This window comes from Panthera pardus, unplaced genomic scaffold, assembly GCF_024362965.1.
Source record: "Panthera pardus isolate Hobbes unplaced genomic scaffold, ASM2436296v1 HiC_scaffold_10, whole genome shotgun sequence".
Classification (NCBI taxonomy): Eukaryota; Metazoa; Chordata; class Mammalia; order Carnivora; family Felidae; genus Panthera; species Panthera pardus.
The window spans coordinates 29,994,005-30,008,828 of NW_026526655.1; the positions used below are offsets into that span (position 1 = coordinate 29,994,005).

Here is a 14,824-nt window from a genome sequence, read left to right on the forward strand (position 1 = left end):
CCATGTCAGCCAGCTTCTTGACCTGCTTTTCCCCTCTCCAATGAGCCTCACACTTAATCAGGTTTTCACTTCTCTCCCTGCGCTTTCCAGGTCAGATGACGATGATACGGAGAGTAGGAGCTCCAGGGTGACCCAACTTTGCACTTACTTTCAGCAGAAATATAAGCACCTCTGCCGCCTGGAGCGGGCAGAATCTCGTCAAAAGAAATGCCGGCACACGTTTAGGAAAGCCTTGCTGCAGGCGGCCAGCAGAGAACCCGAGTGTACCGGTCAGTTAATCCAGGAACTGCAGAGAGCTGCGTGCAGCCGAACCAGGTTAGAGCCCTAGGCAGCCACCTGTTTGTAAGGAACTCGTCTCTGTCTGGCTTCTGTGTTTTGTTGAGTGGATAGCGGAGACACAGTGGGCAGTGGGCATTTAAACCTGAAATGTCGAAGCATTGCACCTTGGTTTTGTTGCTCAGAGAGTTGTACAGGTGGCAAAATAACAGCACCACGAGCTGACAGAAGCATTGCTGTGGCTCCGCCAGATGAATTTATTTAGTGAAGTATTGGAGAGTGCCACCTGTCTTTACAAAAATAACGATGCTTTCAAATTTCATGTATTATTTAGAAGTAGTGTTTATAGGGTTTTTTTTTTAACCACGAAAGTAGCATTTTACATATTTTACTTCTTATTTAAAAATTTTCTTTCTCACATATTATGTCTTCAAAATACTTTATTCCATTGCATTTCTTTTAGGAAAAATCTCTTTTCTGTTTCTAGTCCAGGTAATTGCTTTGTAAATTTGAAAAATGTAGAAAAAAGAAGGGGAACTTTTCCATAATATCACCATGCAGAAAACAAAGAATGAGCACTGTAAATATTTTGGTTGTTTCCTTCTAGTCTTTTCTTCTGCTTGTGTGTACACACGTGTGTGTTTGCGTGTGTATGAAGTCTCCAGGGAGCCATGCATTTGTATTAAAAAGGAAAAATGAGATCATGCTATATGCATATTTTATTTCCTGCTTTTTTCCCCACTTAACATTGAGTTATTGCCATTTTCTCCTGATGTTCTTTAAAACACGATTTTTAATGACTTCATAATTAGTCTTTGGACTCCTTAAATTTTAAGTATGTATTTAAGCAAAATTGGATCCATACTGTTTAAGAGTTATGTGTCCAGTTTTTTCCCTTAAGAATATATCCTAGCCATTCCCTTGTGCTCTTAAAAATTATTTTGAAAACATGATTTATAATGTGTGATACTATTTTTAAATGAAAATCCATATATTGGAAATGTAGAGCTATCTGATATTTCAGTGAAGAAATTGTAGTATTATTACCATTTTGGAAATTAGTTTAGGTGGTGAAAACTTAATTGTAATTACTTATTTAGGTTATGTACCTTTTGAAACTACTAGCTTAATTGAATTAAAAGTTTCCAAAATATCTTCATATTTAATTAAGGAAATAATTTTCAAATTTAGAAGGCACAGTTCTTGATTGAGTTTATTATTTCACACTTTTTACTTATTTTTTTCAGATAACAACCTTGAGACACACACACACACACACACTCTTCTAGGAGTTTTATGCCAAAATATTAGCAGTGGCTATCTCAGAGGGTAGGATTATTGATAAAGTTTGAAAAAATTTATAGTCTATATATTCCAATTTTTCTCTAGTGCTCATAAGTCACTGAGGAAATAGGGGTTTAAAACAGACAAAACTAAGAAAAATAACCTTTGATTTTCAGATACTGATCATATTTCTTACATATCTATTTTTTAGTTTTGTGTATTTTGGTTTTCATTATATTTGCTATTAAAAAAAAAAACTACTTTTTAATGGCATCTATCCAAAAGATAACTATACCCTTCAGAGTTTTCTGCTTCTTGGCATATTTAGAGTTGTTTGAAAGCTTGTATGTCTAGTTAATAAACCTACATAATGATCGCTGCCTCTAGTATTCTCCCTCACTCACAGTTCCTGCTCCTCTGTAGGGGCAGGGGTAGGTAGTGTCCGTTCTGTAACATTCGTCAGGTCCTCACTTACTGACTTAGCCTTCTCGGAGAGAAATTCCCATGTTCCACTGACTGTGTTTGGTCCCCCTGTTACATGTGCTTATTGAGCTCTGCTTCATTGTAGAATCGTATACTAATATTTCTGTCAGACAGTAATTTTTGTGAGGGCAGGAACAATGTACGTTTTGTTCTTAAATCTCTAGTGTTGAACAGATGAATAGAATTAAACATGCCTGTTCTCTATTTGTTGAAAGAATTCACTTGGTTTGACATAGGTTTAAAATAACGCTATCTAACATTTACATAATGCTTGGCAAGCGTATCATTTCAGTAGAAACTTTAGTTTTGTCCAGCATGAAGCAGTTTGTATGTAGAGCACTGTATACTTTGAATCTAGTATGTTATTATGACCTTGTCAAAGATGTAAGGGACTGTACTCGGAGTTTGGGACAATTTAGTATTTGTGTAGAAAACTATTTATCTATGATTTTTAGCTGGTAGAATCAAGGTCCCCCTGACTGCTTTTTTTCAGAAAAGTTCCCAAACCACTGTTAGTGATGTTTTAAAAACGTCATGATAACTAAATATTACTAACCAAATACCAAGACGCCTTTTGGTTATGTCACTAAAGATTAGTAAAAAGTCTGTTGCCCAGTGCATCACTGGTACTCATTTAGCAATGAGCCATAATCATTTGTTGGTGATTGGTAACTTGTTAGTTTACATTATATTTTAGGTTCACAAAAATCAGTGTCAGGTGGATAATGCCCTCTATTTGATATTTTTGCTTTCAAAGACCGGTTCCACAAAAGAGATTTAAAAAGCTGCTTTTAAAATATTTTAGAAATTAAAACTTTAGTGGCTGCCTTTTAATAGGTAGCCTTTTAAAATATAGCTTGGATATAAGCTGAATAACATTATTCTTTAAAAAAACATTTTTTTTAAATGTTTATTTTTGAGAGAGAGAGAGGGAGGGAGGGAGGGAACATGAGTGAGGGTGAGGGCAGAAAGTGGGAGACATAGAAACTGAAGCAGGCTCCCGGCTCTGCGCTGTCAGCACAGAACCCGACGTGGGGCTTGAACTCATGAACCATGAGATCATGACCTGAGCTGAAGTCAGCCGCCCAACCAACTAAGCCACCCAGGTGCCCCTGAATAACATTATTCTTTCTCATCTAATACCTTTGTCATATATGTTGGTGAATATGTGGAATAAGCCACTGAAATAGCTTTTAAAGTATGTAAACTCTAATTGAACTACCTCGTAGCCACAATAGAGAGACTAGTGCTGTTTGTGTAGAAACTATTGTTAAAGGGGCATCTAATCACACAAAAGAGAAGCTTGTAGTGAGTGTTTTCATATTAAAAACATCAATGGGAATGCAAGCTGGTGCAACCACTCTGGAAAACAGTATGGGGGTTCCTCAAAAAACTAAAAATGGAACTACCCTATGACCCAGCAGTTGCACTACTAAGGCATTTATTTATTCACGGATACAGATGTGCTGTTTCGAAGGGACACATGCACCTCCATGTTTATAGCAGCATTATCAACAATAGCCAAAGTATGGAAAGAGCCCAAATGTCCATCGATGGATGAATGGATAAAGAAGATGTGGGATATATATATACAATGGAGTATTACTCGGCAATCAAAAAGAATGAAATCTTGCCATTTGCAGCTACGTGGATGGAACTGGAGGGTATTATGCTAAGTGAAATTAGTCAGAGAAAGGCAAAAATCATATGACTTCACTCATATGAGGACTTTAAGAGACAAAACAGATGAACGTAAGGGAAGGGAAACAAAAATAATATAAAAACAGGCAGTAGGGGCGCTTGGGTGGCTCAGTCAGTTGGGCATCCAACTTCAGCTCAGGTCATGATCTCACAGTCCGTGAGTTTGAGCCCCACGTCGGGCTCTGCGCTGACAGCTCAGAGCCTGGAGCCTGCTTTGGATTCTGTGTCTTCCTCTCTCTGTGCTCCTCCCTTGCTCATGCTCTCTCTCTCTGTCTCAACAATAAATAAAAACATTTAAAAAGATAAAAAAAAACAACAGGGAGGGGGACACAACAGAAGAGACTCATAAATATGGAGAACAAACTGAGGGTTACTGGAGGGGTTGTTGGGGGGAGGATGGGCTAAATGGGTAAGGGGCACTAATCCTGAAATCATTGTTGCACTGTATGCTAACTAACGTGGATATAAATTTTAAAAAATAAAAAGTAAAATAAAAAATAAATAAAAACATCAAAATGTTTTGGTAATTCTCCCTTTGTTTTGTTGGGATTATCTGGATAATAAAATAGATCTAATGTCAGGCATTTTTACCTTAATTATCCAGGGGCATATTGAAATTCTGACTTTGAGTTTATTTATACTGACTTTATTTTGCTGTTTAAGACATAGATCAGCAATTTTAAAAAATGAAACCCGGTGGTTCCTTTTGAAGTGTAGGATAAAGAAAACGAGGGAATGTGCTCTACCCTAGGTTTGGTAGATGGCTGAGTGAATTATTAAAAAGTGTTCTACAAAAATTATCCATTCAGCATAGAGAACTACCTGCTATTTAAATCTAGACCAAGAGAATTTGGGCTAAGCTGCCAAAATAGTAAAGCTTCCTTTATTTGAAATTGTGTATCCTTTTTACAGAGCTGAAGTTAATGGCCCACTTCCCCACTCTTGTGATTCTGACAAATCTTACAGAACTCTCAATTAAAGCAACTTCTCTGGCAGCCCACGGTTATCTGTTTGCAGTTACTATTTATATGAAAGTTATAATAGAAATGTTGTTTAGATTTGCTATAAATTCATATGTAATTTTGGTTCTGTATGACCTTCTAATTAGCGTAAGCCATTCCATCAAAATCCTTAGATAATAGGAACAAACAATTCAAAAGATATTTTGTTTTTGACGCCTGACTTGTGATTCAGTGTATTACGTAGATTGTTTTTCTACGCTCAGACGTGTGTAAAAGCCTACTAGTTTGTGATGCTTTATAGAATCAAACAGGGTTGTTTTGTACTTCTGAGAATTTGGATATTTTTATTTTTTTTATGTTTGTGTAAAACTATGGAAAGATCCAGAAACTAATAAAATGAATACTAACTATAGAGGGAGTAGGAACTTGCAAATTGGGACAAGGGGAGAAAGGAGACTCTCCACTGCTTGGTTTTTATTCTTTGGTTTTTCTGGAACCATGTGAACACATTGCCTATTCGTAAATTTAAAAACAAGATTTAAACATTGAAACATTGAATGTGCCAAGCGGAGATAACATTTAATGAAAGATGGAGTTGCACATACTATAAAAAGTTAAAAGAATATATCCAAAGTGAGTTCATTTTGGAAGATGAGGGCAAATCAATCATTTCTGCATATCATTAACCCTTTCCTCACATCATAGATCAAGTTTTTTGCACATTTACTGTTCAGCAGCTTGACATGACCCAAATCTGATGATGATAATAATACCAGCAACTAACAGCCATGGACTGTTTACTAGGTATCCTACCATCTGCTACTTATGATAAGTATTTTGGATGTGTTGTATCTTGGTGCTTACCTGTCCACTAAAGAAAGGTACTCTGTCTCCACTTTATAGGTGAGGAAGTTGAGACTTAAGCGAGGCTAAGTAACTTGCCCAAGGTCACACAGCTAGTGAGAGTTAGGGCTGAGATTCAGAATTAGACCCGATTAATCTAGTCTCATGTTCTTGATCACTTTTGTCTACTTGTTGCCTCTTTGTGAAGTAAAAGGAACCAAAATGTCACTTAAGAAAGAAAAAAACCCAGACATAGCGGAAATCATTTATAATTATTTCTTTTCTCGGTAAATTAGGGAAATATTGGAACTGGTCATTGCAACTCATATTTACCTTTCATTTAATGAATGTGGAAAAGTAAAATGTTGGTGTTACACTCTGCTAACATAGTGTTGAAAAGTTGCCCTGGATTCCTAACGCATTTTTTTAAAAATTAATGTGTTTTTCCTTCCTTAGCATAAGCCGGACCAAGTTGAGGGAGGTGGAACCAGCAGCATGCAGTGGAACCGTGAAGGGTGAACAGTGCCCTAACAAAGCCCTTCCATTCACCAGACATTGTTTCCAACGTATCCTCTTAATTGAGTGGGCATTGAAAAGTATTAACTCATTCAGGTTCATATTTCATTCTTAAGCCACGTGAATGACTTTTGAAATCATAACTATTTGATGTTCAAAATAATTTTTATATAACTTCTAATTTTCATGATGTCTTCTGGATACTTTTTTTCTGCTTACATCATTGTGATTCTTTTTCAAGAATTACATCAAAATTGGCAAAATTGATGGCAAGTAACAGATTCTTCCAGTGGCTGGCACTTGATTAAATTTTGTTAACAGAATTCTGGTTCTTGTGGTGCCTCTTAAGTAGCTTGTAAGAAGCAACTATATATAACACTCAATTGATGGAAAAATCAAATCATATTATTCAAAAACTGTTTTTAATCTTCCAAGAAAGTTATACAGTTTTACAGTGTGCCTTTTGCTCTGGGAATAGTTTGCTTTTTGTGTTGGGTACAGTGCTGATTTGAAATGAAGGAAGGATGAACTTCACTGACTGGGAAAAAAGATACATTAAGACAGAATATACTAGAAGGAAACCTGTGGTAAAAGTGTTTCATTCAGGCTGGTTATGAAGTCTTACTATTTTCAGTTTTATTAAACATCTAAAATTGAGTAGCATTTAAAAAATTATACAGTAGCAGTTACTTGTTCTTTATTGTCTTTGACTTTTTGCCTTCCTTTCTGTTCTTGGGATTAAATTTTCACTTTTTCAGCATCACTTTCTATGTAGTTTTATAAATCGCCTTAACTATAAAAGCAAAAAGGAAAAACAGAAGGGTACTTTCTTGATAGGTATAAAATAAGTCTTAGAATATGTAGCCAGGGGCTAAAAGTTTGGATGCTTAAAAATGTTTATGATATAAAACTGATGTTCTGGGGCACCTGGGTGGCTCAGTCAGTTAAGCATCCAACTTCAGCTCATGTCATGATCCCACCATTCCCGAATTCAAGCCCCACGTCGGGCTCTGTGCTGACAGCTCAGAGCCTGGAGCCTGTTTTGGATTCTGTGTCTCCCTCTCTCTCTGCCTCTCCCCAATTCACGCTGTCTCTCTCCAGAATAAAAGTAAAAGCATTATTAAAAAAATAAATAAATAAAACTGATGTTCCAATTTTAATGGTATGGTTTTGATCTAAAAGTAAGTTTTCATAAGTTGTAAGTTTGAGTTTTGTGTTGGAAATGCTAAATGAAAAATCCAAATTTGGATCGATGAGTTTTTTAGAATTAAAATATAATTAAAATTTTTATTCTTTTTAAAGAATATTTGTATTTGAGAGAGAGAGAGAGAGACAGAGGGTGAGCGGGGGAGGGGCAGTGGTAGACTGAGACAGAATCTGAAGCACGTTCCACACTCTGAGCTGTCAACACTCTGAGCTGTCAACACAGAGCCGGCCGCAGGGCTGGAACTCATGAACCAGGAAATCATGACCTGAGCTGAAGTTGGGACACTTAACCGACTGAGTTACCCAGGTGCCCCATTCTTACTGAGGATTGTATACAAAAAGTTTTCCTTAAAGTTTTTTTTTTTTTTTTTTACCATTATAGTGCAACTTTTAATAGTGTGTGAAGACTTAAACGACCCTCCTTTTTCCAAATAACAAAAATCAGAAAGGCTATTAAAGAGACACCTATTAGGAGCCCTTTAGCAAAACAGACTCTTTTATCTTCTGATAGATTCAACAGTTACCATTTTCCCACATCAGTAGTTGGGTTCCTTCTTTAGCTTTTATAGATAAGAAAATGTATTACTTGCTAAACATAAGGGAAGAAGCAGATTTTATATACAAATTTTAAAAAGTAATTTGAGTTTCAGTGTATTACATTCTTAACTTTGAAAAACACAGATATCCTCTTGAACCGCTCTCAGCAGCTTTTCTCAAGTTGCACGGCCAAGTTTGCAGACGGACAGCAGTGCTCTGTGCCCGTGTTTGACATTACACACCAGACCCCTCTGTGTGAAGAACATGCCAAAAAAATGGTGAGTTCAGATTTTATTTTCAGCAGCAGAGACTTTCAAACTTTGGATAGCAGTCCACAGTAGAAAATATTTTGTGACTTGGTACAAACTGTATGTAAATATATAAAATATCATATATCATATCATATAATGTAATGTAATATAATGTAATATATAATATGTAAACATACTTGTCATGACCCATTGAGTAAATTTCATAGCTTCATTTTTAAATTTTTATTACTGTTTTTAAAGAGTGGGTGTTTGTTTTTTTTTTTTTTTTAATAATGCTTATTTATTTTGAGAGAGAGAGAAAATGAGCTTCAGCAGGGGAGGGGCAGAAAGACAATCTGAAGCAGGCTCCCTGTTGTCAGCACAGAGTCCACTGTGGGACTTAATCTCATGAACTGTGAGATCATGACCTGAGCCAAAATCAAAAGTTGGATCCTTAACTGACGGAGCCACCCAGGTGTCCCTTCATAGCCTCATTAAAAAAAAAAAATTTAAAAAAACCTGTCCTAGGGGTGCCTGGGTGGGCCAGTCACATGCACCCAGTCTCTCTCTCAAAAAATAAATTAAAAATAAGTTAAAAAAAAAAAACTATTCTAGAAGGTATTTAGTAGTTACTAACATATAGTTATTTTGTTTATTATCTATCCTTATTCTATACCTCTCTTTGCCTTAAGGTACATTTTCTTACACTTAACAGATTTTTCAAGCTTTCTTCGCCCCATTTCTTTAGATTTTTGCTTTTTTATATTCAATTCTGTGAATGTCTTGGATATTTGATAAGATTTCGGCCAGAAGCCACTGTTGAACTTAACTATTGCTTCTGTTAATGCTAGCATCATAAGCCCTAATTAATTCAGAGTAATTTGGAAGGAGAGGTAAGTCTGAATTAGTGGACTATCTGAATTACATCATTATTTTTAAAAAGTGCATTTTTATTACTTTTACCTAGATACTTGCTGAGTTCTGCTATTTGCAAGGTAGTATGCAAGGTATATGTGTGAAAAAGCTGAGTAAGACAATTCTTTCCCTCTGCAAGCATTTTACAGTTTCAGGGGAGCAGCAGGGTAACTGAATGGCCATTGGACCAGGACCTCATAGTCTAAGGCTATGATCCTGGTGTTGCCACCAGCTAAATGTGTCACAGGGACTGTTGTAAGTTAAAGATTACGTCTGAGTATAGCAGCGTTTGTACCCCATCAGTCCCCCAGCGAGAGACTTAATACTGGGTGATAAAACCTATGCAGATCTCTTGGCTCTGCTTTCAAACTGTCTTGAATCCGGACACGTTTTGCCAACTCCACTGCTACCATTCTGCTCTCGAATTGGTCTGGATTATTGTAATAGTCTCCTAATTGGTCTCCTTCTTATTGCCCCCTTCTTATCTGCACCCAGATGTCCTGTTCACACAGCAGTCCGAGTAGGCTGTGTGTGTCCCACTTCCTTTGAATTTATGTGCAGTAAAATCCACTCTTTGGTGCACAATGCTGTGAGATTGACAGTGTATCCATCCGGTTATAGAACCGCCACCATAATCAAGATCTGCTGTCATTCCCCCCAAATTCTCTTGTGCTACCCCTCTGTAGTCTACCCCTAAGTATCTCCACTGATGTTTTCCTGTCCCTGTAAATTCACATTTTCCAGGATGTCTTATAAAAGCCTTTTATTATTTAAAAAAAATTTTTTTTTATTTTTTGCATTTATTTATTTTTGAGAGACAGAGCACAAGCAGGGGAAGGGCAGAGAGAGAATGAGACATAGAATCCGAAGCAGGCTCACGACTCCGAGCTGTCAGCGCAGAGCCCGACACGGGGTTCGAACTCAAGAGCCATGAGATCATGACCTGAGCCAGAGTCACTTAACTGACCCATTGAGCCACCCAGACGCCCCTAGAGGCCTTTTAGAGAATGCACTTGTGAACACTTTAGTTCCCTGGTCAAAACCTTCCAATGGCTTTCCAGCACATCCACAATCAAATCTAACATTTTTTTTTTTTTTTTCCAAATCTAACATTCTTATCACGGCCTGTGAGACTTCCTGATCTGGCCCTTGTAATTTTTCCAGCTTCATCTTGTACCCTCTCCTTACTTCCAGAGTTTCAGCAACATTGGCCTTCTTGCTGTTTCTTCAGCCCTTGAAGTATGCTCTCACCTCGTGGGCCTTGCACTTGTTTTTTTTCTCTTTTCCTAGGATGTTCTTTTCCTTGGTTTCTACATGCCTCTCTCCTTCATTTCATTCGGGTTTCTGATCAAATGTCACGTCATCAAAGAAGCCTTTCACTTCCTCTCTGCCCAGTCACTTTTTTTCCTCAGACTCTACCTTATTTTTCTTCCTAACATTTATGTCTGTCTCATTGTATTACTTACTATTTTATTTATTGTCAGTATCCTTTTACTAGAACATAACATTTACAAAGGCAGGAACATTTTTTGTCCATTGCCGTATCCCCAGTGCTTAGAACAAAGGTGCTCAGTAAGTGATTGTTGGATAGTTAGACGCATGGCCGGGAGAGGTTGAGATTCAGAATTAGACTCAAGCGCTGGACAGGACAGTCATTGGTAGGAGCTGAAGCTACAGGACATCCAGGCTGTCACACAGAACATGTTATTCAATGGCTATGAGACCAGACAGCAGATGGTAAGTTAGTAAATGCAGCATCCTGGCATGGAAGTAGAATGAGGCAGTGAGAAAGTTGAGAGTGAAGAGTGTTTGCAAATAGTGGAGGCAGTGAACAATTGGCATTAGGAAAGTCGCTAAGGCATAGGGGCGCCACCTCTGTGGGGGAGCTTCGTGGGGGACTACCAAGAGCATGGCAGGGCCTCATTCTGGAGCAGTTCTGTGGGGACTGCCTGGCACATTACCAAGAATATTGCCGGGCTGCACAAGCTTAGGAGAATAAGACACACACCTAGAACTAGAACCAGGTGGTACTGGAGTGTCTTATGAGTAGGACTAGTGTATCTTGAGCTGGACAGACTCTCCTGCTTAACGTCTCTGCTGGTCCTAGAGGGAAAGCCTGGATGGATGCCTAGCATCCTGGTGGGTACTGGTGGTTGCTTAGTTACTATTTGTTGAATTAAATGATGGATACGATAAAAGTAGAACTAAAGTATTGAGCTAAAAAGGACTATTAGAGGATAGGAAACAGCCTTTCTTTGTTTTTTTGTTTTATAAATTTGTACATTTGTGACTTTAGTCTGTAATTGTTTTTAAAGATTTTTTTAAAATGTTTATTTTTGAGAGAGAGAGAGCCAGAGAAAAGAGGGAGACACAGAATCTGAAGCAGGCTCCAGGCTCTGAGCTGTCGGCACAGAGCCAGACGCGGGGCTTAAACTCATGAACCGTGAGATCATGACCTGAGCTGAAGTTGGATGCTTAACCGACTGAGCCACCCAGGAACCCCTGTAATTGTGTTTAGATTTAAGTATGTGGCTAGTTTTAAACTTCTTTTAGATTTCCTGGATTTATACTTTCAGTTGTAAAAATCACCATTTTGTATACCACCAAGAAATTTAAAAATGCTGCACAGTGCACTTCTTACCACTTAAAATTTTTGTTTTTTTTTTGTTTTTAAGTTTATTTATTTATTTTAGAGAGAGAGAGAGAGAGTGAGAGAGTACGTGAGCAGAGGAGGGATGGAGGGAGAATTCCAAGCAGGCTGCATGCTCAGCACAGAGTCCGATGTGGGGCTTGACTGAGATTGTCACCTGAGCGGAAATCAAGAGTTGGATGCTTAACTGACTGAGCCACAGGCGCCCCTTTTACAATTTTTGTTTTATATGTATCAAAATAGCTTCTTTAGACTTAGTTAGACATAGATTTTTATTTTCTCTAATACTCCTGGTTTCAACTGAATTACTTGAGATAGAAAAGGAGGTAGTTTCTACATCATCATCTTTGATACAGCTTTGTCTACTTTGTGGTTATTTTCCTTTCTCATTTGGTTGTTGCTTTGCAAAAAAAAAAAAAAAAAGGAATTGCGGTCAGCTCTTCAATGAGTGTCTGCTTCACTAATGACAGTTTTATGCCCTCAGCTACTCTTCGTGCTTTTGTACACACAACAGTTTTCCCTCTTCATGTGAAACCAACAATGCACATGCCTTGGGTCAAACAGTGACGGTACAAAGAACTGTTGTCACCCCCGCACGTACATAGACCATGCCAACTATAATGACCATCACCGGGCCAACAGCAGTTGCAGCCCAGTTGCAGAAATACTAAAATGTACCTTGGAACTGATGAAATGCAGTATTCAGATTGAAGGGTGGCCGATGAAGAAAGCTGGTTATATTGTTAATCTCTTGTTCCTCCTTGCTGGTTCTTACCTTGTTCACTCAAGTGAGTAGCAGCAGTTATATAAAGCTGCGGTCCCTTTGTCTTCTCTCTTTACCTTGTCTCCCTGGTCCATGTAAATTACTTGAAGGGCTTTTACGGTGTCATGATTTCTGAAGCTACATCTCCATCCCTTTCTTTATCCCTCATACCATTTCCTCCTCTATCTCCTGGGACATCTTCGTACCTCAAATTATATGGGAGCCAAGCTGAATTCCTTAACTTCTCTTCTGAGTCCATATTCTGCTGTGTGCTCTGTTCCAACTAATGGTATCATCTAACAGTCTCCCAACCTAGAAACCCTAGAGAGACGTGTTAGAGTGTTCTTCCCTTCATCCAAGGAGCTGTCACATCTTGAGAATTCTGTCCCTACAGAACCTTGCTTTTCCATTCCCACTCACATTGCCCGTAGCCATTTATCTTGTATTGACTGTTGAAATGGCCCTCTGATTGGAAATAATGCCTCCATTCTCTTGCCTTGTCTGTTTCATTGCTGCCAGCGTAGTGAATCCCTTTAAAGCATTTGTCAAGTTATGTTACTCCTTTCATCAAAAATCATTTCCCATTGCCTATAAAATGAAGCTGAAAATCCTGAACATGGTAATCAAAGTCGTACGTGATCTGGTCCTCAACTTCTTTACAGCTTACTTTTTATATTCCATCCTCCATTACACCATAGCCCAAGCACCAGTCATACCCAATTATTTGCTGTTCTTTTTGTCTTGGGAGTGTCATTACTATAGAATGATCTTCCCCTTACCCCAGTGACTTAAAATCCTACTTATCTTTTAATCCCACAAAACTAAAAGTAATTGATTTTCCTTTTGTACATGCATGGAAGGTATTTATGCCATTATTGCCCTATTTTCTCTGTACTGTATTTATGTATACTTATATTCTTGTTCTTTCCATGAAAAAGTAAGTTCTTTTGAGAATGCAATTACATTGCATTCATTCTGGTTTTTTTTTTTTTTTTTTAAACACTACAACACCTATCACAGTGTCTTTTTTTTTTTCCCCCTATTCCTTCTACCCACCCACACCTCCCTCTCGGCCTGCCAAAATCTCACAGTGTCCTTAAATGTGGGGTGAACTGTATGTATTGATTTGGATTAATTTGAATTAAGTTAAAAAAATGAATTCTTTACTCATTTACTTATGGTTATATTTGCTGTAGGTATACAGTATGTTTTAGGCATTCTATAGAATGTTAAGAGATGGGAGTAATTTTTTCAGATAGCTCTCAGGCTTTTCCCAAACATTCTCAGTTTAAAACTACCCATTTGTTCATTTCAAAGGATAATTTCTTGAGAGGAGATAGCTCCCGTAAAGTTCAGCACCAGCAGCAGAGGAAACCCAGGAAAAAAACCAAGCCTCCTGCACTTACCAAAAAACACAAGAAGAAGAGACGGCGTGGACCTCGTCGACCCCAAAAACCCATTCCCCCTGCAGTCCCCCAAGGGAACCTCAGCATGCCCACCAGCGTCTCACTGCCAGTGGAGACCGCTCAGATCCGGTCAGTGATGGTTCTCACAACACCTAGCATCATCTCTGTAGCGTTGCAGCTCGGCCCCCGAAGCCATTCGATAGACGAGCCTAGACCTTGTAGTCTTCAATGTAATTTTTACCAAATACCTGACTGGGTGAGATCTGAAATAAAGTTTTTGACTGTAACACAGAAAGCAGATGCTGAAATTGAGAATTTAATTGTCTGCCCTCAGATTTTTCTGCTTTAGCAGAAATTCCATATATGTTTCGACAGAAATGTTCCGTCAGAAATCTGATACCTTACTGATTTTGGCAGGAGTTAAGCATTTTGACCAGTCGAATGAGGCTTCTGTTTCAGCTAGACATTTCAGTTTTATTTGTCCATTTCACTTTTTAAAAATTACTATTTGACTAGACTTGAAATTCTAAAAAGTATGAAGACACACTCAATGCACAAAATTGTGATTTGTTCTAATGTGAGGTAAAGCTATCTCGAAATGGTTGCCTTCTCTTCCTACATGGGTGAAGGTTTTGGGGGCTATGTGACTGAGTATGGTCAGGTCTTCCTTTTGCTTGTAAATTTCCTTTTCTGGAAGTAGGAAAAGGAGACATTTTAAGCTAGGATTTCCCATTTTCACATTTGACGAACGTGTCTTGGGGACACTGGTGTGAAGGGATAAGGGGTGTGATGGGGCCAACTGTGTCCTCTTCCCCAGGAGCCCATCCACGCCGGAGCTGAGTGCTGATGAGTTGCCGGACGACATTGCCAATGAGATCACTGACATTCCACATGACTTGGAATTGAACCAGGAGGACTTTTCAGACGTCCTGCCACGGCTGCCTGATGACTTACAAGATTTTGATTTTTTTGAAGGTATGGCTCAATTTTTTGATTCAAGAAGGCTGAATGAGTTTTTAAAAAGGGAAATA

At 38.2% G+C, this 14,824-nt stretch overlaps 1 protein-coding gene across 7 annotated transcripts in view; it reads left to right on the forward strand.

Annotated features, from left to right (window-relative positions):
- Positions 1–14,824, forward strand: part of INO80D (INO80 complex subunit D) — a 72,324-nt gene that overhangs the window by 44,245 nt on the left and 13,255 nt on the right. For all 7 annotated transcript variants that reach the window (XM_019446272.2, XM_019446269.2, XM_019446270.2 and 4 more), the window contains 5 exons: positions 91–315; positions 6,006–6,115; positions 7,953–8,086; positions 13,705–13,922; positions 14,611–14,768. In XM_019446272.2, coding sequence (XP_019301817.1) covers positions 91–315; positions 6,006–6,115; positions 7,953–8,086; positions 13,705–13,922; positions 14,611–14,768 — 845 coding nt within the window. The remainder of the gene's footprint in view (positions 1–90; positions 316–6,005; positions 6,116–7,952; positions 8,087–13,704; positions 13,923–14,610; positions 14,769–14,824) is intronic.